We start from the raw sequence: 22,757 nt of genomic DNA, 5'->3' as shown, positions 1-22,757 counted from the left end.
GTTATCTCCCCATAGAAACTACTATTGATGCATCATGGGTAAGACGCGAAATTTGAACGGGGACCGAGATGTGAAAGAATATGAGATAAAAAATACTTCAGCAAACAGACATGTCCAGAAGAAGAAGAAGATGTTTTACTCGTTTATTAGGTACTAATTAAAATGTCGTTAAAAGGTAGATTGTGGATAAAAATTAACAATGAAAAATATGCCTACATTTCAATAAATGTTTCGAAGTGAATACAAAAAAACAAAACAAAAATTAAAGAAAGGGCCAAACACGGGGGGGGGTCTCAACATTGGATTTTGGGTACAGTTGTGCAGCTGGGATTTACAAAACACCCCCATTCATATATTGAATAATTGTGAAATCCCTACCTATACATATATTTCACAGCGAAATCATAACCCATTCATATATTTTATCAGCTCAAATAGTACCTAAATATATCACAATTGGTCAGTTACTACCTATTGATATATTTCCTCGGTAAAATTGCACCCCATTGATATATCTGACGTATCATAAAAGGGACCCATTCCAGCGGCACATATGTATATATATTCATATAGGAAGAGACCCCCCAGTGGGGCCAAATCACAACTATTAAATTTAAAAGATTTAACTTTTAGACATATTAAAAAGGTAAAAAGGGAAGAAAATGTACAGCTTCAGACAGAAAACAATTAAACATACAGTATTTTGTGATAGGATAAAGGTATTTTACATATTTTATCAAACTCTTCGACAATATCTGCACACAGTGGCACGTTCGGTCGGAAATATATGCTATTACTATTAGACTAATTAGGCGTTCAAGTTGTTTTTTATAGCTGACAATGTAGAACCAATACCAGTCAACTGGCATATATATTTCTGATCGAAAACATCTACAATGTTGAATACGTGCCCTGTGATCTGCTTAAAAAATTCCAACCATGAGAACTTAGAAATATGATCCTCCATATTTTGTTTCCTAAAACTTAAAACCAGCAAGTTTTCGTATCGTATTAGATAGATAATTGCTGTTTGGAAAATATCTAGGAATTTATAGATTGAACCACTGCATCTAATTCCTTTTGGGATTCTGTGTCAAGAGTGATTTTCTGATTTGGCCACCAAAATCAGAAAATTGCTCAATACTCAAAATCTTAAAAAGGATTACATTGAGTCAAGTGTAATAAAGTAATTTTCCACTCGAGACAGTTAAATTTTCAAATTTAAAATGCAAGTCTTTATCTGTCAATATTGTATTGCACAAGATTTGATTTGGTGATGGAATCTGTTTCTGAAATGATTTTTATTCGATATATTGTAACCGGAGAGCATGAATTTCATTACAAAATTTCTTGTCTCCACCGGGACTCGAACCCGGGACCTTTGTGTTACAAGGCAGTGCGTTAACCGACTGAGCTAAAGAAGTACTTCCTTTGGACAACCGCTTACGGCTGACTAAGTATCTACTAATGAAGGAAAGCAATCCCGTCACACTTTCCCCACCTCAAGAATCATCATACCATTATGACTCTCACACACATACCCTAGCTAGAAATCCTCTCTAACTACCATGGGTTTTTTAGTTGGGCGCCAAATGTAACCGGAGAGCATGAATTTCATTACAAAATTTGTTGTCTCCACCGGGACTCGAACCCGGGACCTTTGTGTTACAAGGCAGCGTGTGAACCGACTGAGCTAAAGAAGTACTTTCTTTGCTCAACCGCTTACGGCTGACTAAGTATCTACTAATGAAGAGAAGCAATCCCGTCACAATATGTATTCATACTTTAATTTTTTTAATCAATGAAAAGTTTTCAGGGTTACATCCAATATCTTTACTAAGCATCTAATATAGCCACTTTTCCATAGATATCTATATTTCTCTAATTCTTAGCTGATTTATACTTTTCCTGACTTGACAGTCGTTGATTATTTTTATTTAATCAAGATGTGGTTCATTTGATCTCAACATTCGATTATGACATCAAATTTTCTTGCTTTCCTCTGAATTTATCTTTTTTTATTTACTATATAGTTGCACACATTTAGTTTTAAATCCATAATCATTAGAAAAATAAGAGTTCAAAACAGACCTCCAAACATTCTAAAATTCTGTAATGAGGAGTACCAAATTGCACCCATGATTAACAACATCTCTAAATATCTAATAACTGGTGCTTTGTTTAATTTTTTCACATTTAAAAAAAAAATTTGACAATTGTCCAAAAATGATAAATAGGTTGACCCATCGGTGGCCTTGGACTGTTTTCTGCTTTGGTTGGGTTGTTGTCTCTTTGAAACATTCTCTGTTTCCATTCTCAATTTTTTTATTGTTTTGTGTTTTCCCAATATTCTTTTAACAAAGAAGCTATTACGCAAGCTGTTGTTAAATACACAGATGAAGATAAAAACCAGTTTAATCAGTGTAACTTAAATTGTTTTTATTCGGCATTTCCTGTATATTTTTATAAAATGAATAACGTTGACACCAATTTTTTTCATTCTTTAGGCATTTCTGCATCAAAACAGAATATGGTATGAAATTCTGTTCTCTACCGTCATCCACCCAAGCAGTTTAAACAGAGGTGTTGATGATGAAAGAGGATCAGCATCTAAAATAAGTCTTGCTGCCCTTTTCTGCAATTTTATTATTCTTACTAGCTCATTTTAGCACAACCACTCCAAATAATACAACAATAATCTATCAGTGGGAGAATATAACCATTATAATTTATAGAATGATTTTCTTGAATCAATATTTAGAAATTTCTTGATCTTAGAGAGTAAATAAAATGAAGTCTAGCTGATATTGATGAACATATGTAAATAACATGGCCTGTTCATGGCAGATTAGAGTTAATTCTAACACCTAAAAGTTTTTATCATAAATTTACTAAAAGAAGCATTCAATACTTATAATTACATTATTTTGATAGGATCATGAAAACACGATTTCTATCAAGTTTTTCTTTCATTTACCTGTGCACTTTATTGTGGAAGCTAGTGTCATCAAATGTTACATTTCCTTTTGAAATGAAGGTTAATTTCAGAATGATGCGAGATTGCTATTATAATGAAACATACTTGTAATGTAATTATATTAATATGATAAAAACAATGTTGTTATACTTGATTGTCTGGATGGGGTTTACAGAATAGAGAAAAATGGCCTTAAAAATTATTACGGAAATGAAGACGACCCATTCAGACCTTATAGCTAAATACTTAATAAGTCATAATTTAAATTTGTTGGAAATTCTATAAAACTCAATGCCTTTAACATGTTCAACATATCGTTATATTCTGTCTAAGACTACTACTATTCATGTGTTATAGCAGTTTCATATATCTATCTGAAAACAGGTTAATTTCCATTTCTTTTGAGATGTACATTTACAGTAATTTAATTGAGCATGAATCATGACACTGGCTAATTTCATGTTATTTTAATAAATGAAATATTGGATTTTACAGTTCTTGTAATACAGAGAATTATAACAATATTGAAATAGCGTATTCGTCAAAAATTTGAAGAAAAAAACTTTACAGATCATGCATTTTCATGCTTTGATAAAGACTTTATTTTGAAGAAAAACATTGAAATATATATGCTTAACAGAAACTGGAATTTTTTCAGTCTAACATGTCTAATTAAGCTGTTATCATTCCAATTTAACCAAAATGAATGTAGTAAGTTAATGAACCCAAAATATGACTGGTCTGTCTATTTTTGTACATGAATAGTCAATTTGATCATTTTAAGGCAGGATTGTTTGCCTCACAAAATCTTGTTTGGCACTAGGGTCAGAAAAGAACAGTTGGCACTTTTGATAAATGCAAAATATAAATTTTCATCTCAAAACTTGTGTTACAATAGGTCTTTCAATAGAAAAACTACATATAACAAGAAATGATTTGAATCTGGAATAAATTTCAATTCTGGAAAATTGATAACATATGTATGATGAAAACTATCCAAATTATTGAGGGTAAGCCATGCTCTCTAAGAACTTAAATGTATGCATAAAGAATGCCTAATTATTTGTGCCTGTGGAGTAGTCGCAATCACAGGAACAATAAAGGTATTTCTTGTAGTCTTATTCTTTAAGATGAGGTGAAAAGTTAGTCTTCTGATGTCTCCTTTGCTGGGTGTGGTCACTCAAAGTCTTTCAAGGTTTATTTTGGTTGTTGAAAATGAGGCACAGAAGGGGAGTAAGAGCTGGAAAGTTTTGTTTACCACAATAAATAGCCAGTGGAGGATTCTCACTTAGGATATTTGTAAGGGAGTCATGGCATTTTGCATGATTTTGGTCATAAGACTTTGCTCAGTATAAAATTTGTGCTTGAAACACCAAATGCAGTATTTTGATTGGTTTATTTCTGAGTCTGAATATATGATAATTGTACTCAAAATTTTATGAATAAAGCCTTGGACTCACTGTCATTGCAACATTGTATAATTTATTATTTTTAAAAGTCTACATAAAAAAGGGGATGTGAATTACATCAAAGGACAAAGTATGATCATGATGATAAGGCCACTTTTTTGGCCTCCATAATTTGAAAATCAAAAATCATTTTCCAAATGACATACTTCAGATGTTCATAAGACATATGCATTTGACCATCAATCAGCAGTATTTGAATTTTGTTTAACATATATATATATATTTGCATAACATGCAAAGGGCTTCAAAATTCTTGCATTTGGTGAAAAACAGTCAAAATAGCCTTATTTTGCCAATTTGTTGTTAATATTTAGATATGAGCAATAGCTTTACCCAAAAAGATATTTTACGATTATACAAATGCTTCTAAAGTATATTTTTGGATACAGCTGTTGCTAATATCTATTTTGACCAAAAACTACATATGAAATGACCTTTTTATGTCGAATATTATTAACGGAGTCAAAAAGTGAGACATAGGTAAGCTGTTTCCGGCGTTGTCATCAATGTATAAGTTTGTGAAAGGTCAGTTTATGGGGAACCAGGCCATCAGTGGAAGGTCATTGATCTGTTGGTATGCTGTTGTATAAGCAATGGCACATCTCATTTCCATGGAGATTATTTAAGATCTCGTGAGAATTTGATATCGCTTGATATCAACTCAAATTATTTAATTTCAATATAATAATGAACTAGCCTACTTCAAGTTTATAATTACTATTTAAATTAAATAACTAAGAGTTGATATCAAGGGATATCCAATTCTCACGAGTTGTTCAACCTCTTTCTCTTATGGTCAACACTCTCATTGTGTTAAATTAAAAATTCTGTGAATCGTTGATCTATTCTGTTGCACATAACAGTATGATGTCATATGTCCTATTCCAGTGTCAAACTTTAACATCAGACATTTTCAAACTTTTTGTACACTTCAGAATGTAATAAATATTGACAAAAAGCAGGTGAAAAGTGTTAGTAATCTGTATATTATTGAAAAAATATCACTTGTCCGTTGCCATTGATGAAATGTACATCTTAACATTTAAAAGTCATCATTGACCTAAGGAATAGACAATGAAATTCAAATTGTTGCCACATCGTCTCATGATGCTGGATAAGCCAATCAAATTATTACAGTTTTCATATCCCACTCCAGAGAAATATCTCCATGCAAGAAATAGATAACAGTCCTCAATCATAAGATAATTTAGTGGTCTCTAAAAACACTGCAAAGGACCTCCTTTGTGCACAAATGAGCACAATGTTGCACAAAGGACATGAAATTGATTATATAATGTGAAAAAAAATCATTTCATATGAAAAAAACTAAAAAAAAATTTATTAGTTACTTGCGTTGAATTAGTAAGTGAAGATTTACAAAGCTGTGGTCCAGAATGGGTACAGATACGCATAAGATTACAGCATTTGCAAGATTATTAATTATCAAAGATTTTATTATACATATCTATTTTAAAATATTGCAAAACATGAACATATAAATAAAGGCTGAATTTTAAACATAAAAAATAAAGCAAATATTTGTCAAAATTTCAATTCCACAAATAATAACTATTGTCAAGGATTTATCGTTATTAATCATTAACCAAATTTTCTTAGTTTTGAAAATGCTCTAGCTTAAAAAGTTACAACAACTGAACTATGAAAGATAGTCATTGATATTATTATCATTTCTATTATTTCATTACTATTTAAAAATTCACAAAACTAACTTTCACAGAACCCGGATATAAAGACCGGTACCAGCAAGGATTTATAAAACCTTGATATCGGTGATTACACTGTCGTATTTTTAAAAATCTTACTTTTTATGATTATATTTATGACATTTTCTCTCTAGAAATTATATCGTTTCCTTCCAAAAAGGTAATTTAAGGTATTTTGTGCTCTTATTAAACTCCTTTGTGGTGCTTTGTGCTCCTTTGTGTACCAAGGAGGTCCTTTGCTTTGTTTTTAGAGACCCAGAATTTAGTAATATGCCAAAAATAACAAATATAACCAGCTATACATCTATGTATTTTATTATGTAGGAATATTTAGTGATAATAAGGTAATAATCACATTCAATATTGATTGAAAAATATTTATTGATTTATAATCTCTTGTTTGTTATTCCTTGTAATAAAGTGACAATTAACATGGGATCTGCTAAGCTAATGTCATGTATTATATCACCTGTTCACACCAGTATTAGGTATTGTCTACCTAGACAGGATGTCACCTGTGGTTTATTGCAACTTATTAAATATTAAACAAGGTGTGATTAACTAATTTGACCATTTATTACATAAAGTTTCTCATCAATTTTATGGTAGTTAGATCAGTTAAAGGTGAATAACCAGATCAAAATTTTAAACTAGGCTATATTGTGATAGATGTACAAGTTTGAATAGAAGCAAATAGCAGGAAAATATTAGTTATTCAAAGAGAAAGAGAGAGCATTATAGAAAACAGAATAGGCACAAAAATTTGGTAAGGATTCAGATAATTTTCAAAATATTGAAAATAATGTATTTTTTCATCAATTTGTTGTGACCACAAAAATATTTCTAGGCATTTCAGCTACCTTTACGAATCAATGTAAAATAAAAATTTAACACATATACATGCATTCCAAATACAGTAGTAACATTGGAAAAGAAAAAGAAAATCCAGTCAAGATCCATGTTTTGTTTTGGTATGTACAGACAATATGTTATTTAAACTAATGTAACATTATTTTTCTTACATTTCATCATTGAACAAAGACTTCGTCATTAATGGCAATTTTAGGAGTCATTTATTTTATAAATTGATGTTTACAGGACACAATCATCATTATCATGTTCAAACAGTTGTGAAATATTCCATAAAAATTACCCTCCCCCAGGTATTCTAAGTAATCACTAACATTGATTGTTTGATCTTCAGAGAAATTTATAGCTAAAAGTTTCTGATCAAAAATAATTTGATTTCATGTTTATGTTTTTGATATTTTTGTTGACACTTAGTTAAAAAACAAAATATTTTTGATAACAATAAGCAGTAAATAAAAACAAGTTTATGTAAACATTCCTGAAATCTGTAAAACACACCTACAAATGTAGATGTCTCTAAAGAGTTATCAGAAAACAATATCAAAATATTTGTTTATACACCAGAAATCTGTCATTCATATTTTAGTAGATTTATCTTTTATCACATGTTTATCAACATTTTATATCAGTAATAGGTTGGGTTAGAGCTTTGGGCAAAGCACTTAATCAGTGAAAAAAATTAAGACCTCTGGGTTTTCAAGATTGCATGGAGTTGGAAGAAAGCAGAATTTTCATGTGACTTTCCAAGTGAAATCTCAGATAGTTCCAAGAGAGATTCTTCCAGGTCAAGTTGTGCTTTAAAGTTTTACTATGAATTTAGAGTAAAGATTAGTTGTCATGGACATGATGGTTTTTGCAACTTCTCATGCCCCAGCAACTTTAAGACCAGTGATTGGCACTTTTCTCAACTCCTCTATTTTTGTCAATTAGTCCACATACTTGTGTAGGGTATATAGTTTGTAAATCAAACATCCCATAACTATGATTGTAGTGGACGAGGGGCATTATGTTTTCCATTTTTGGTGTGTCCCTTAGTATTTCTACACAGTATCAGGTACAGTTTTTGTCTCGCCTACTTCGCGAAAAGCGAGACAGGGAATGCTTTTCCGCCGACGGCTGCGATGACGGCTTCAACAATTGTTAAGTTTTCTGCTCAAGTTTGTTTGATAGGAACTTCTTGTGATAGATCATTGATATTTTGTATGAAGATGCATTACTATCAGTACATATCAGTTTGATAACAATTTTGAGGCCCTTGCCTCCTAGGCCATGGTTCCAGTGACTTTGAATCAATTAGCCATTTTCAATGTTAAGTTTTCTGCTTAATTTAGATTGATAGGAACTACTTGTGATAGATCATTAATATTTAGTATGAATTTGCATAACTATTAGTACATATCAGTTTGATGACAATTTTGAGGCCCTGCCGCCTAAGTCATGGTCCAGTGACTGAATTAATTAGCCATTTTCATTGAAAACTTTAAGTTAGTTTGATAGGATCTACTGGTGATAGATCAATGATATTTTGTATGAAGTTACATTACTATCAGTACATATCAGTTTGATGATTATTTAGAGGCCCTATCCCCATTGTCATGGTCCAGTGACTTTCAATCAATTAACAATTTTCAATGTTAAGCTTTCTGTTTAAGTAAGTTTGATAGGAACTACTTACAATAGACAATATTTTCTATAAAGTTACATTGCTGTCTGAACGCCCCAGTTTCTCAACTGTTTCGAGGCCCTACCCACTAGTTGGTCCAGCGACTTTGAATTAATTAGCAATGTTGATATCCATCACATTTTTTTTTTCTAGATTTTTTTTAATAGGTAAAAATGTCCATTAGAATTAGACCACATTCATTCTGTGTCAGAAACCTATGCTGTGTCAAATATTTGATATCATTCCAAATTCAGAGCTGTATCAAGCTTGAAATTTTGTTACCATACTTGTCCCTACTGTTCAAGGTTTGACCTCTGGTCATATCAAGCTGCACCCTACAGAGCATTTTATTTCTGATTTCATTTGTAATACTGTACATACTTTCAAAAATTTGAAGGCTGAAATTTCATTGGCTGATGTAATAATAAACAGAACAGAAAGTAAGTGTTGTTGGATCCTTGTAACAAGTTGTTAGCAAGGCTTAGATACAGGATCCTTATTTTTATTAGATAGCCAAAGTTGTGGTGACATTATAGATTCATTATGATGTGAACTTGAAAAAAATAAATGCTACACTATCTTCATGTCTCTATAATTGCAGGAGTGGTGGCAATATTGCAATATGGTCACCCCAACAAATATCTTTATCACACTTTTCGCAGGTTCTACTTAATAGAATGACTTCATATCTAGTTAATGATAAATTGCACACTATGAGCGCTTTTGATTTGATAGAAAGCTACAGTGGCTGATCCAGAAATTTTCATAAGAGGGGCCCACTGACTGCCTAAGAGGGGGCCCACTCCAGTCATGCTTCAGTGATTCCCTATATAATCAACAAAATTTTTCCCACAAAAGGGAGCCCCCCCTAAATCCGCCTCTGAACTTTTTCCTGATATCAAAAATGTGAGTCCCAGGACTCCCCATAAAAAATCTGGAAAAACCTGCAGGTATGCTTTGCACAACAATGTGTGCATTTTTATGCCCCCACAGTAGCGGAGGGGGCATAAAGTTTTACCCTTGTCCATATGTACGTACGTCCCAAAATTGGTTTCCGTTCTCTAACTTGAGTTTGCCTCAACCAAATGTCATGAAACTTATACACAATGCTTATTACCACAAAACACAGATCAAGGTTGAATTTTGGTGGCGTCACTTTTATGGTTCTAGAGTTATGCCCCTTTACAAATGGAAAATTGCTGAATTTATCGTTTCCATTCTCTAACTTTAGTTTGCCTTAACCAAATGTTATGAAACCTATATGCAATGCTTATTATCACAAAACACTGATCAAGTTTGAATTTTGGTGGCGTCACTTTTACCGTTCTAGAGTTATGCCCCTTTACAAATGGAAAAATTGCCGAATTTTTCGTTTCCGTTCTCTTATTTTAGTTTGCCTCAACCAAATGTTATGAAACTTATACACATTGCTTATTACCACAAAACACAGATCAAGTTTGAATTTTGGTGGCATCACTTTTACTGTTCTAGAGTTATGCCCCTTTACAAATGGAAAAATTGCTGAATTTTTCGTTTCTTTTCTCCAACTTTAGTTTGCCTCAACCAAATGTAATGAAACTTGTACACAATGCTTATTACCACAAAACACAGATCAAGTTTGAATTTTGGTGGTGTCACTTTAACTGTTCTAGAGTTATGCCTCTCTATAAATGGAAAAATTGCAAAATTTTTATTTTCTTCTAAATATCAAGTAATTTTTATTAAAATTGGAGTTATCTTCCTTTGTCCATGATTATAATTGAATCAACTACAATCAATGCTTTATACAATGCAATGTTTAATTTTGACCTCCACTGATAAAACACAGATCAAGTTGAATTTGGGTAATGTCACTTTAACCATTATTGAGTTATGCCCTTTATAACTCGAAAGATTGCAAAATTTTAAGTTTCCATTCTGTAACTTAAGTTTGCCCCAACCAAACATTATGAAACCTATACACAATATTCATTACCACAAAACTAAGATCAAGTACAAATTTTTTGTTTCCGTTTTCTAACTTTAGTGCCTCAACCATATGATATGAAACTTGTACACAATGCTTATTACTACATAATACAGATTAAGTACAAAATTTGGTGGCAACACTTTTACCATTCTTGAGTTGTGTCCCTTTATAAACATAAAAATTGCTGAATTTTTCATTTCCGTTGTCTAACTTTAGTTTGTCTCAACCAAATGTTATAAAACTTATACACATCCGTTCTAGAGTTATGTTGAATTTTAAGTTTCTGTTCTCTACTTAAGTTAGCCTCAACCAAATGTTATGAGACTTACACACAATGCTTATTACCACAAAACTCGGATCAAGTTCAAATTTAGGTAGCGTCACTTTTACCGTTCTTCAGTTATGTCCCTTTATAACTATATGATATGCAAGTGGGGGCATCATCTGTGTACACATGTGGACACTATCCACATTTATTTGTTAAGATTTTGACCCTGATTTCTGATCATATGATATGCAAGTGAGGGTATGCATCATCTTTGTCCCATGGACACACTCTCCATTTACCTTTTCTTTCATTATTGTGACCATTTCTTCTGTAGTGTTTTATGGGACTTTTTTCCTACACTCTATTCTTTCACTATTTACAATTGTGTCATAAGTAACATTGCCTAATAAATTCAGGCATGAGGAAAGAAATTTTGGTATTTACAAGCACTAGAAAAATATTTTTTAAGATTTTCCCTCCTCAACTCAAATGATGTAAGATTTTAGAAATGCTTGAGTAAATTAAATTTTATAACCACAGGCTGGAATAGGAACAATTTTATTCACTTTTTTTATTTGAGAACTTTTTCATAGCAAAATTCATATTATTGCTCTTGCCTATCAACTTATATGGCCAGTGGTAGATATATAAATTGAAATATAATAACATTTGTGATATACATGCCTACCTAAACAACATAAAGTGAAAGGATTAAAATAATTCCCATTACTAGGTGGTTTGAATGATTTTCCACACTTCTCAGAAACCTGTGAATTACAAAGTCAACAACTTCAATAAATTAGTAGCTTGGATTTAATTTTCTGAGATAAGTAAAGATAAATGTTATTATACCTGTGGAGTTTATCACCTTTGTAATCAAAACAATTAAATAATTACCCGTTAATTATACCAAATATCTGTGTGATATTTTTGTTTTCCTAGTGACTTTTGAGTTTGAGAACCCCAAGCTGTCAAATTAATATCTGAAAAGGGAACATGTTATGGAAATGTTATTTTTAATAATTATCTACATAGTAATATTCAGTTGATAGACAATTTTTGAGTACAACTTGCAAGTATTGGTGGAATAAACTGGCTGTTTGGATATTTTGGTGCCAGTATAAAAATATCATTAGGCGAATTGTCCATTTCAAAACACACTCATTTTTTAAATAAGTGAAAAGATTGAACATAATTATAACTTGTAGTTAAATAATTGTTAATGAGGAACTTGACCTAAAGCAATTCCACAAATTGATGAAAATTAGTTCACAAAGACAGGGAAATTAGGTGAGAAATTCACTTATATTACTTCAGAAGAGATTGAATTAATTTGCAAATGAATAAAGGGAAATAATGTTTATTACTTGCCACATTTGTATGTAGTGAAAAAAATCTTTTAAGTGGAAAGTTTACAGTACAAATAAAAACCTGAGAGGACGTCAGGATTTTTTTAAAAATTTTGTAAGATCTATTTTTATTTCTTAATTTGCAAAAGATATTGATATATGAATATTCAATGTATCAGTGATGGAACTTTAAAATAATCATAGCTGATTAAAGAGTTACCAGTCAGGTAAAGGTGAGCGATTGGTGTCATTTTTATACTATATAAATGTCAAAAATTCTTTAAATCAATTATTTGATGTTTATTTCTAATTGCAAAATGTCACTTTCTAAAAGCTTCCACAAGTTCAGGTTTTAATAGAGTCCAGTATTTGTCTTGTACAGGTATGGATGATGTGTTGACCTTAATTTGAGATAGTTTCAAAGAATTTTGGTTAATAAATCTATGTCTTATAATTTGTACCTCTCATAAAATTTAAATTACAAAATATATTTGTACATTTTTGTATGTTACAAAAGATTGTCCAGCAAAAATTAAGAAACTGTTGAATTGCTAATTTATGTTTTTTTTTAGGTAAATCAATGGAAATTCATAATTTAATTGTTTTAAATATTCAAAATGAAAAATAATCATTTTAAAAAAACACTTTTCTGTGGAATTTTCAAACAAGAGAAAATGGATACTACAGTTGGTTAATAGTAAATTGTTTCACATTTTTTAAAGCAGGAAATGATAGAGGCATTGATGGTCATGTTATACTTATAATGTTGGTTTAATTGTTAAACTAGTAATCCTCTTAAATGATTGGAAATAGAGTTGTATGGCCTCAGGTTGTCTGCATGGCTTTGTCATCTGTGTGCTTCTTATCAGATGTTTGACCTGTAAATTGGGGCTTCAAAGGGGAAATGGCAGGAAAATAGTTTGGATTGTAAACTTTAACCTTTTTTAAATTTCAATATATGTAAAGAATTTATTTTATGATGTCATTGCTTATTTAAATTATCTTTTTATTAAACCTTATTAAAGTAACATGATAAGTAATGGGAACCTATATAACATATCCTTGTTGAAGTCCCCAGGAAAAATGATAAGATTTGATTAGATAGCAATCAGAAAATAGCCTGTGATTTGTAAATATGTTGTTTTTCTGGCTTTTACTGGACAATAACAGGACACAAATATCATCTGACTAAAGCTGAGAAATGTTGAATTATTGTGAGTTCATACAACTTTTACAAGTATAATAAGGATGTAAATACTTTTATGCATATGAGGAATATATAATTTTAAAATTTGCTGGCTTAGGGAAAAAAGAATTTTAAATGTAGAGGATTGGAAAATAGTTGAAAAATTTATGTTAACCTTACAAGGCACTTAATCCAAAAATTTACACATGATTACATTTTATTTATTGTTTTTGCAGAAGAATTAGCACAGAAGAGGAAGAAGACGACAACGTATTCTTAGATGAAGGCAGTGACCAGAAGATGAAGAAAACCCAGAAACGTCGCACTGTATTGTTTATCCCTGGATTCCGTAAAAGTAAAAAGACGACTGTCAGCTCAGAAAATGATGTACCTCAGGAACAGATGATTGTTTTAGGAAATGTTTGTAGAGACACTGATTCTGTTTTGTATAGGAGCAACCATGATACTGATACACAAGTGAAGGGTTCATCAAGGAGTAGTATTTCCAGTTTAGATACTTTAGTTTCTATTGATAGTGGAGTAGATTGTGGTCAAATATCTACAAGTAGTCTGAGTAGTATAGAAAGTTTAGGTAGTTCCTATGAAGTAATGAATGATAAAAACTGTAAACCTCACGGCCGTGCACCAATTGCTTCGCCAGAAGATGATTTATTATTAGATGAAGCTAACCCAAAGCATGAGAAAGACAATTCAAAGTATGAAAATTTGACATTTACACATAATAATTCTGCATCATCCTTTTGTACATTAAGTGACAATAATTCTTCTTGTACTTGTGGTTCCTGTTGTGATTCAGAATCTTCTGATTCAGACAGTGAGGACAGTCTACAGCGAACACCTGCACAGAGTGATACTGAAAGTGATTCAGATTCTGGTAGCAAAACTAAATCACATAGAAGACGACAATTTGATTCTGACACTGATTCTGATTCCGATAGTGAACAATCTGACCAATATTTCAGACAAACTCAGTGCTTAAATTCTTCAATTTTACCACCAAAAAATGTTGCAACTGACAAGAACAGTAAACCATTGAAGAAATTAGTTAGAAGTAATAGTAAACTGAATCTCTCACTCAGGAAGTTTATGAAAAAAGGCAGTAAATTAGACTTATCATTGAGGAAATTTATAAAAGGCAGCAAAAAGACTGATTCTGCTTCAAATAAAGGTGCAAAAAGCAAAAGTAAAATATGTGTTCCTGAATTAAAAGCTTCACCCAAAAGAGTTCTCCCAAAGCGGCCGCCATTAGAATGGAACAAGACATCCTCACTGAAAAAATCTTCTTCAGTTGATAACAACTCTGTGATTTTATCGAAAAATACAAACACTTTGCCATTAAGATCCTCTAGTAGTTTGACAGTGAACAAGTCTTTATGTGATAATTTTTGTGAACCATTGACTGATAGTGACAGTAGCAGTTTTTCAAGATCACGTTCAGGAAGTGATAGTAGTGGTAGTAGTTTTAGAGGTCGTAGTGGTATCAAGTTAGGTAACAGTGTGAAAAAACTTCATCGAAGTAAGAGTGATTGTTCTAATAAACCTCAATTAGTATTCAACAAACGACTGAACATTTCCCAACCTCTTGATAACCCTAGATCATCAAGACAGGTTGTCAGTAACAGTCCAGCTTTACAAATTCGTTCACATAGCATGGCAGAAAATCACTGTGAAATTGATATTGATACATGTAAGAGTCCTTTGGAAGTTCGTCAATCAATGGAGAAAACAGCTTTCTGGATAGAGAACAATGACTATGACAAAACACCAGATGTGTCATCAACAGAATCTTTGTTACAGACGAGTCGAGATGTGACAGAATCAGACCTGTGTAATCAGATCATTGGTATATACTTTGGTGAAGAGAACGATAGTGATTCATCCTTATCATCATCCTGTCTTGACAATTCCATGGATACATCTCTAATTTCTGATGACCTTGTGTCTAATGTTTCATCTACCCAACTAGAGACAAACCTTGATGACTTTTCCATGGCAACATTTGTTCCTGCACCTTATCAAACAGCTGAGGCTAAAACCAGAAAAATTCATAAAGGTAATTTGTTTTTTTTAGATGTACAGTTCATATTATAAAATCTTCAATACAAAAAGCAAAATGTAACCAAGACATGAAAGATATACATTATTCCAAAGTTCAGTGGTAACAACACCCTGAAGTCCTCACAGATCGCTCATTGTTTGAAAGTAAAACTTACACAATATACATACACGTATACAACTGATGTACATGGTACATTGCAGTAGTATGCCTTTGCTTGCTCTGTTTGTTGCTTTGAGGATGTTTAATTTTGGACAAAAAGAATCATATATTTATAAGACCATGGCTTCAGCTATTCAAAATCTAATTACTTGGCATATTTTAATATATTCAGTAGTTTAAAAAATTTCAATCTTGTCTTTCAATAATGCAATATAAATCAAGATCCTTTTCAGTGCTGAGACAGTATTAATTATATACTTATTGTCTCAGTTAACATTTTTTCGGGTTAAACAATTCTTTCAACCACCTAATTATATATATATAAATAGTAATTAATTATAAATATTTTATTATGTGCAACAAACCAATGTCTTCATAGTTTGGTTTATGTGAACCATTTGAAAAAAGACAGAGAAAAGTTGTTAGTACCAGAAAATCTACATGTAGTTGAATGGTCTAAAACTATACCAATATTCCATTTGTTTATGATTGGAAATTTCCAGTTAACCAATTGTAACATAATTTACACTTCAACTTTGTAATAAAACTAGCGTCATTTCCATAGAAGTTCAAATGAAATGTCAATTAAATAAATCCATTGGGAAATGTGACTTGAAAATTCTAGATTTTTCTTGATGACAAATATTGACAATTATTTACATTGCTGGCTATATAAACTGGAAATATAAGTTGTATGTCATAAATGGTAGTATTACAGTAGATGACACAACTGGATTGTCAATTTAGGCTTTAAATGAAACGACAAGTTCTTGTTCTTAGAAAACAAGGTAAGACAAACATTGACTGTAAATTATATTGTTTTCTAAAGAGTTACAGAGGGAGACCCTTAGAATTGAAAGCAGTGGGAATAGAATTTTTTATTGCTACAGTATGTAAGCAATTAGTATCCTAAAAGAATATGAAAAAATCAGTAAGCTTGTAATAATTGTTGTCTGCATTTTCTATGGTTTTACTATATTCTTAAATAGCATACTTTAAAGTAGAGATTTTATTATTTCCATTTATTTTGTAGCTGAGAGTGTCCCTGAGAGGAAAGTAAAGTCATCTGATACAAAGATGACAAGAAAGGACAAGGTGGTTCTTAAAGAAAGGGTAGATAACTCTTACAATAAGGTAATTCAGTTTATTCTTTATGATTTGATTATATTTAGAGAATGAATAAATAATAGTCTGAATAGGTACATGTGTATAACACATTTAAAATGGTTAATAATTTTGTTTAAGTTATTATTTCATGATAAAAGGCCGGGCATAAAATTATTGATACAGGATGAAAATCATGGTTTAAAATATGGATGCAGAACTATTCACTACGATTATTTTAGTTTCATTTTACAACCATTAACCTTTTTTTACTTGTTTTGCCTATTCAGCATAGAGGGAATTTTCTGAAAGATGTTTTGAGAAGAACTTAAAGCATTTGCTCAGATCATTTACTCACTTATCTATGCATTTTGCTCATGGAGACTTGATAACAACAAGTTTACATATGTTTATTACAGTCTCAATATTCTGACATGGTAAAGTAATATATTCTTCTTTTTCAGCCTTCAGTAAAATGTCAATCTGCCTCAGATGTTGCATGCCACAGTAAAAAGACCAGGATGTTGGTAAGTCTTATCAGTTCACTTAAATTATTGTTCAAAACTCACACAGGATAACAAACTTTTAATAGAATTTTGAAAACATGCAAATTTTCTCACTGTGTTGAAGACCCATTGGTGGCCTTCGGCTGTTTTCTGCTCTTTGGTCGGGTTGTTGTCTCTTTGACACATTCCCATTTTCCTTTCTCAATTTTAAAGAACAATTATATAGTTTTGACATGAAAGCAATGTTAATTATTGACTGAATTCATGCAAATAATAATTTTGGAATCCCAATTAGACAGCATTTATGCAATTAAAACTTAAAGTCAATTACCTTTCATGCATTTATTTTGATTGATATTTCAAAAAATACATATCTACCTGTAAAATTTCTACATCTTTGTAGATATAAGAATTATATTTCTATGTTTATCTGTATAACTTATAAACCGTATTATATTCCAAACAGAGTGAAGAAGAGATTGACACTATAACAAAGATCCACACGATATGTAATGGTCAGAGAACTGTACAGTATCTGGATCTCAATGATATTCCTCTTAACTTCAAACATTTTCCTCGTAAGTATACTTCACACGTTTTATGTCGTAGTGTTATAGTTACTACTATTTTGGATTATCAGTATTTGGATTTGAAAATGATTTTAATTTCATAATCTCATAAAATGAAAATGTAATATAAACAGCTTTCCAATAAGAGTTTGACATAGAATTAACCTATTTATTCCATATTGAAAGAACTTTAGTAGGTTTTTCTATATGAATGGGATTTTGAATAAATAAGCATATTCACCTGCGGAAAAGGTATATTCACCGCGCAAAACGTCGTGTGCTTTAACGTGTATAATAACGGTACAATGTATGACGTTTAGTTGGTTTTGGTAAATAACTGTTATTTTAAACATATTTTTCTCTCGGAACATGGAATAAAACAATTACTGTCTTTTGTTTCGGTAAATATGTGGTTTAATTGACTTTTGAAAAACCTAGTGACATTCACTTCAGCCGTTGGCCTCAGTGAATATCAGTTTTTCAAAAGTCAATAAAACCACACATTTACCTCATCAAAAGACAGTAATTGTATAATATTCATGTAGGGGAGGATATCAATTAGAATATTTGTTGTAGATGATTTTTTCGATAAAATGTATGAACCTATGAACTCAATTAAGTGACACATAATGTAATTGGTTGTTTTAATTATTATTTCAGCTCCAAAGAGAGCCAGTAAAGTAGCCTGGAATCATGACCTGTTTACAGATGAGAAGATACACCATACACCTCAATCAAAACAACCTTCCCTACCCAGACCTATATTACAACAGGTTTGTTAACATTATTTATTCTTAAAAGGTTGATGATGGTACAAGTTAACTTAGCACAGTATAAATTGCTTGAAGATACCATAAAGGAGGTTTGACAAAATAATTTGTAATGATTTATTGTATACATAATATCATTGTTTTTGACAACACTCAAACAACAGTAATGATGATTGTTGTTGAAAAAAATGTCAAGATATATCCCATTACCCTGGGATTGTTGACAGTAATGGCTTCATTGTTTGGTTTTTTTAAATATTAAAAATTGTTTTAACTTTGAACAAGATCAATGTGGAATATGTTCTTGTTTATCAATGATTAACGTTGAACTCCTGTATGGTTTGACTACCGTAGAAAGGCTTGTATAGTTCGCACTGGTACATAGTCCGCACCCCCTTCTCCCCACGAAATTTTAGGTAAAAAAACTTTTTGTAACTGTTAGAAAAGGTCTAATGAAACTCCGGTAATTTCAAATCCTGTGCGGTCGTTTGCGGTATTTTCTTTGAAAAACCTGTTTTCCATCATCAAACAGAAGCTGAAACTACTTGTAAATGATTCTAGAACGCTTCATGATTGTTAAAATAAGTTTAATTCACTTAAAAAATAATTTAGAAACTTGTGTATGTTTAAACAGGAAGTTTAAAAAGCACGTGTAAAAGAAGAAATTAACCGGTGAGAGTCGAAATCCGTACATAACAGATATCACTATAATACGACTTTGAAAGTAAAACAGTTCCATCCTTTTTTAAAACAGTCTTTAATATATCTATCACATTAAGGTTTAAAGGGTCTTAAGCTAATACAAACCATATTAGTCAGTATGAAACACCAAAACGGAACGAACAATAACCGATTACGTTTAGTAGTTTACAAATTTTAAGCTGGTTTACGGTTGTCTTTTTCACTATGTTTGTATCGTTTCAATCAAGCAGATACCAGTTTATTTCAACCAATGCATTGAAAAGAAATAGAAATTTGTAATGAAAGGTTTAGTTTTTATATTTATCAGTATTAATTTGATATTGAATAGAAATAACTTATTAATATGGATGAGTTAAAATTATTAGTTTGAAAAATGATAAGAGCGCCCTCTACAATATAAATAACAAAGATGGCGGAACGTAAACATACCACCTCGCCCGCGAAATTGAAATTTTTCTCTTATTTCTTGCTTATTGTACTCTATAGTCCGCACCCCGTCTGGAAGGTCCAATTTGGAGAATAAAACTGCGGACTATACAAGCCTTTCTACGGTATTCTGAATCAACTTGACTCAATTGTTCATATATTTATTATCGCCGAATACTTTAAGCAAAGTTAAATTGTTGTTTAAGAAAAAATTAATATGATGGAATCATCTACTGATGTATTTCACCGAAAATGATTTAGTATATATAATACAACTGGAACACAGCATAAACACAACAATAATCAGCAGTAACCAACATAAAACAGTCTTAAAAAAGTTGATGTTGCAGTTATTTTTTTACATTCACAGCTATGCATAAACATTTAAAATTTTTTATAGCCCTAGATGAACTTTTAAATTAACATTTTTATTATTTATTTCAGAAGCCAAAAGATTTTACTTACCCATATAAAGAAGATGAGCCTTCTCCTATAGTGATTACAAAAGTTCGGCGAAGTAAATCATTGCCAAGAAAGTCTAGAGAATGGCCTTGGTGAAGTAAAAAAGGGTGAAAAGGACACACCAATGTTAACAGTCGTCTTCCATAGGTATAACAAAAGTTCATCGCAGTAATTAACTGCCAGGGAATGGCCATGATGTAGTTCAGAAACATTTACACAGCTCAACCATGGATGGACTAGTGCCTTGATACTAAATTATATGATGTAATGAAAATATGAAAGAAGTGGAATTTGTTATTTGAATGATATATTTTATAGAATGAAAATTTCTTTGTATGTATGAATAGATGTTTGTTATGAAAGGTGTCATTTTGTGAGTTTTATATGATAGAATTTTTATACAAAAGTGAATGAATTTCTTAATTGAACATGATAATGGTTGATGTTTTCTAGAAAGATCGAGTGAAACTTCATGAAAATATATGACATAGTTTCTATTGTATAAACTTTCTTGGAACTGTATTTAACACAATCAGTGCTCTGTATGTTTTAATAAAAACATACCTGTTTAACTTATTTATTAAACAATTTGTTACCAAATGTGTATGATCATATTGAATTGTAAAAAATATACTTTTTATACCCACACCAACAAGAAATCACCCATGTACAATTTCATCCTTATTTATTTATTAATCATACATATTGAAATAAAATTTAGAAAACAAGATTTAATAGTTGATATTTTTTTATCCAACACCATTCATGCTATTTTTAGATAGTATAAAATGAAGGAAGTATGTTAGGATGTTATTAGCTTGCAATGAGCTGTTTTAATACAGGAATAAACTTTCACATATCTATTAAGCAATATCTTTATAACATAACAAGTTGATTGTAACATGGCTCTTATTTTGAGTTAATCACAGTTGTCAAATTTTTGCATGGGTTGCATGACTTTGGTATTGTCAGTGCAGTCTGTATTCAAGAGATGACTATTTCTTTCACATAACCTGCATAATGTTCAAGGTTTAAAATGTGTAGTGAAAAGCTTAATTTGCTGGATGAAACCCTGTTTGTTCATTAGGAAAAAATGTATAAATTATTTGTTCTTCTGTTGAAAGATGAGAGAAAAGCTTAGTGCTTCTCAAATGCTTCCTGTTTTTGAAACTGTGACATATAGTTTTTAAATTTTTCCAACAGTAAGGTCATATAACACATTTATTTATGACTTAAAAGGAAGTCACTGCTGTGGTTATTTGTTGATGGAAATATGCTCTAGTGTCCAATCTTTTACAACCAGTATTAACCATAATAAATTGGAATTTGAATAAAATAATTGAAAGTCAGTGTTGATTACTGACATTATTTCAGGGTATGTATGACATTGTATTAATCTAAGTGAAACAAAAATACTCTTTTCATTACATTTTGGTACTAAATTCTATATATGCCATGTATTAATGGAATAAACTTGAAGAGAAACATACTTTTAGGTTTGTTTAAAGCTGTATTAATAGTGAAATGAACTTGTTGATGGTCCTTATACGTTATACTAAAGATATTTGATCTAGAAGTATTAGCATTAAAATTGTTGGATAAAGTGACTGTAATATTTTTTATGAAATACTTGTATATCAATTTCATTTTTATAAGTATTTTTGTAATTTTATATGGAAGATTGTTTTTGAGTTATCTCCCATATGGAAGTCTCCACATTGTTATATACGGGTAAATTTTATATGATGTTTTCAAATAATTTTTTTATGATTTTGTATTCTTTATCACTGTCTCATATTTAAAATGAATTAAGAGAGGTTTAACATTAAATCTTGTCAAGCTTCAAGAAAACAATTGCAATGAAATGGATACTCATTATGTTAGAAGAATATGTTTAGTTTTATTTGTTTGCTTAGTTTTATCTTGCTTTATTTTATTTCAGATGTGCAATACACCGTAAGGCATTTTAAACACTAGTCTGTATTTCTTATTCTTTTTTAGCTTTCATTATTATTGTTCTTTCTTCATTTCTTTCTTGTTTTGTTTTAATCTTTTTTTACACACTATTTCTTATTTCAGTATAGAAGGTAATTGTCTTTTTTAGTCATGTATGTATGTCATGTTACTCATATTATCTTTGTGAAGATGTCGCTTTGATCAGGTTTATTTTGTCTTTTTTTTTCTGAAGTACAATTGTATTTGGTTGCTATAGAAAACAAATTAAATGAGAAACTGTGTGCTTGTTTTTATTCCTCAAAATTCAGAAATTGAATTAATCAAGGCCTTCCTTTAATATTAAATTTAATGATACATTGTATTACTGTGACTTGACTGTAAGTGTTGCTCTCCACCTATTGCAGTTTATTGAAAATTCTGACCAAATTGCAATTTGTTTTAGCAAACCAAACTGTATAACTGGTTAGAAATTGTAACGAACTGCTGTGGAAAATGCAAGGTGATAAAATAAAGCATATTTACAATCCTTTTAGTCTTTTACTCCACTT

The 22,757-nt window shown here is 30.9% G+C and overlaps 1 protein-coding gene across 1 annotated transcript; it reads left to right on the top strand.

Moving 5' to 3' along the window:
- The first annotated feature begins 12 nt into the window (after positions 1 to 12).
- LOC127728453 (dentin sialophosphoprotein-like) lies at positions 13 to 20,983 on the top strand. The gene is made up of 7 exons (XM_052235837.1): positions 13 to 150; positions 13,712 to 15,549; positions 16,748 to 16,848; positions 17,283 to 17,345; positions 17,791 to 17,902; positions 18,554 to 18,666; positions 20,236 to 20,983. Exons 1-7 carry the CDS (start codon positions 35 to 37, stop codon positions 20,347 to 20,349), a joined length of 2,457 nt encoding a protein of 818 aa, XP_052091797.1. The 5' UTR covers positions 13 to 34; the 3' UTR covers positions 20,350 to 20,983.
- The last annotated feature ends 1,774 nt before the right edge of the window (positions 20,984 to 22,757 follow it).

Source organism: Mytilus californianus, unplaced genomic scaffold (genome assembly GCF_021869535.1).
Source record: "Mytilus californianus isolate M0D057914Y unplaced genomic scaffold, xbMytCali1.0.p SCAF_2, whole genome shotgun sequence".
Classification (NCBI taxonomy): Eukaryota; Metazoa; Mollusca; class Bivalvia; order Mytilida; family Mytilidae; genus Mytilus; species Mytilus californianus.
Note: the sequence above shows the minus strand (reverse complement) of the source record. Positions and strands in the feature narration are given on the sequence as shown.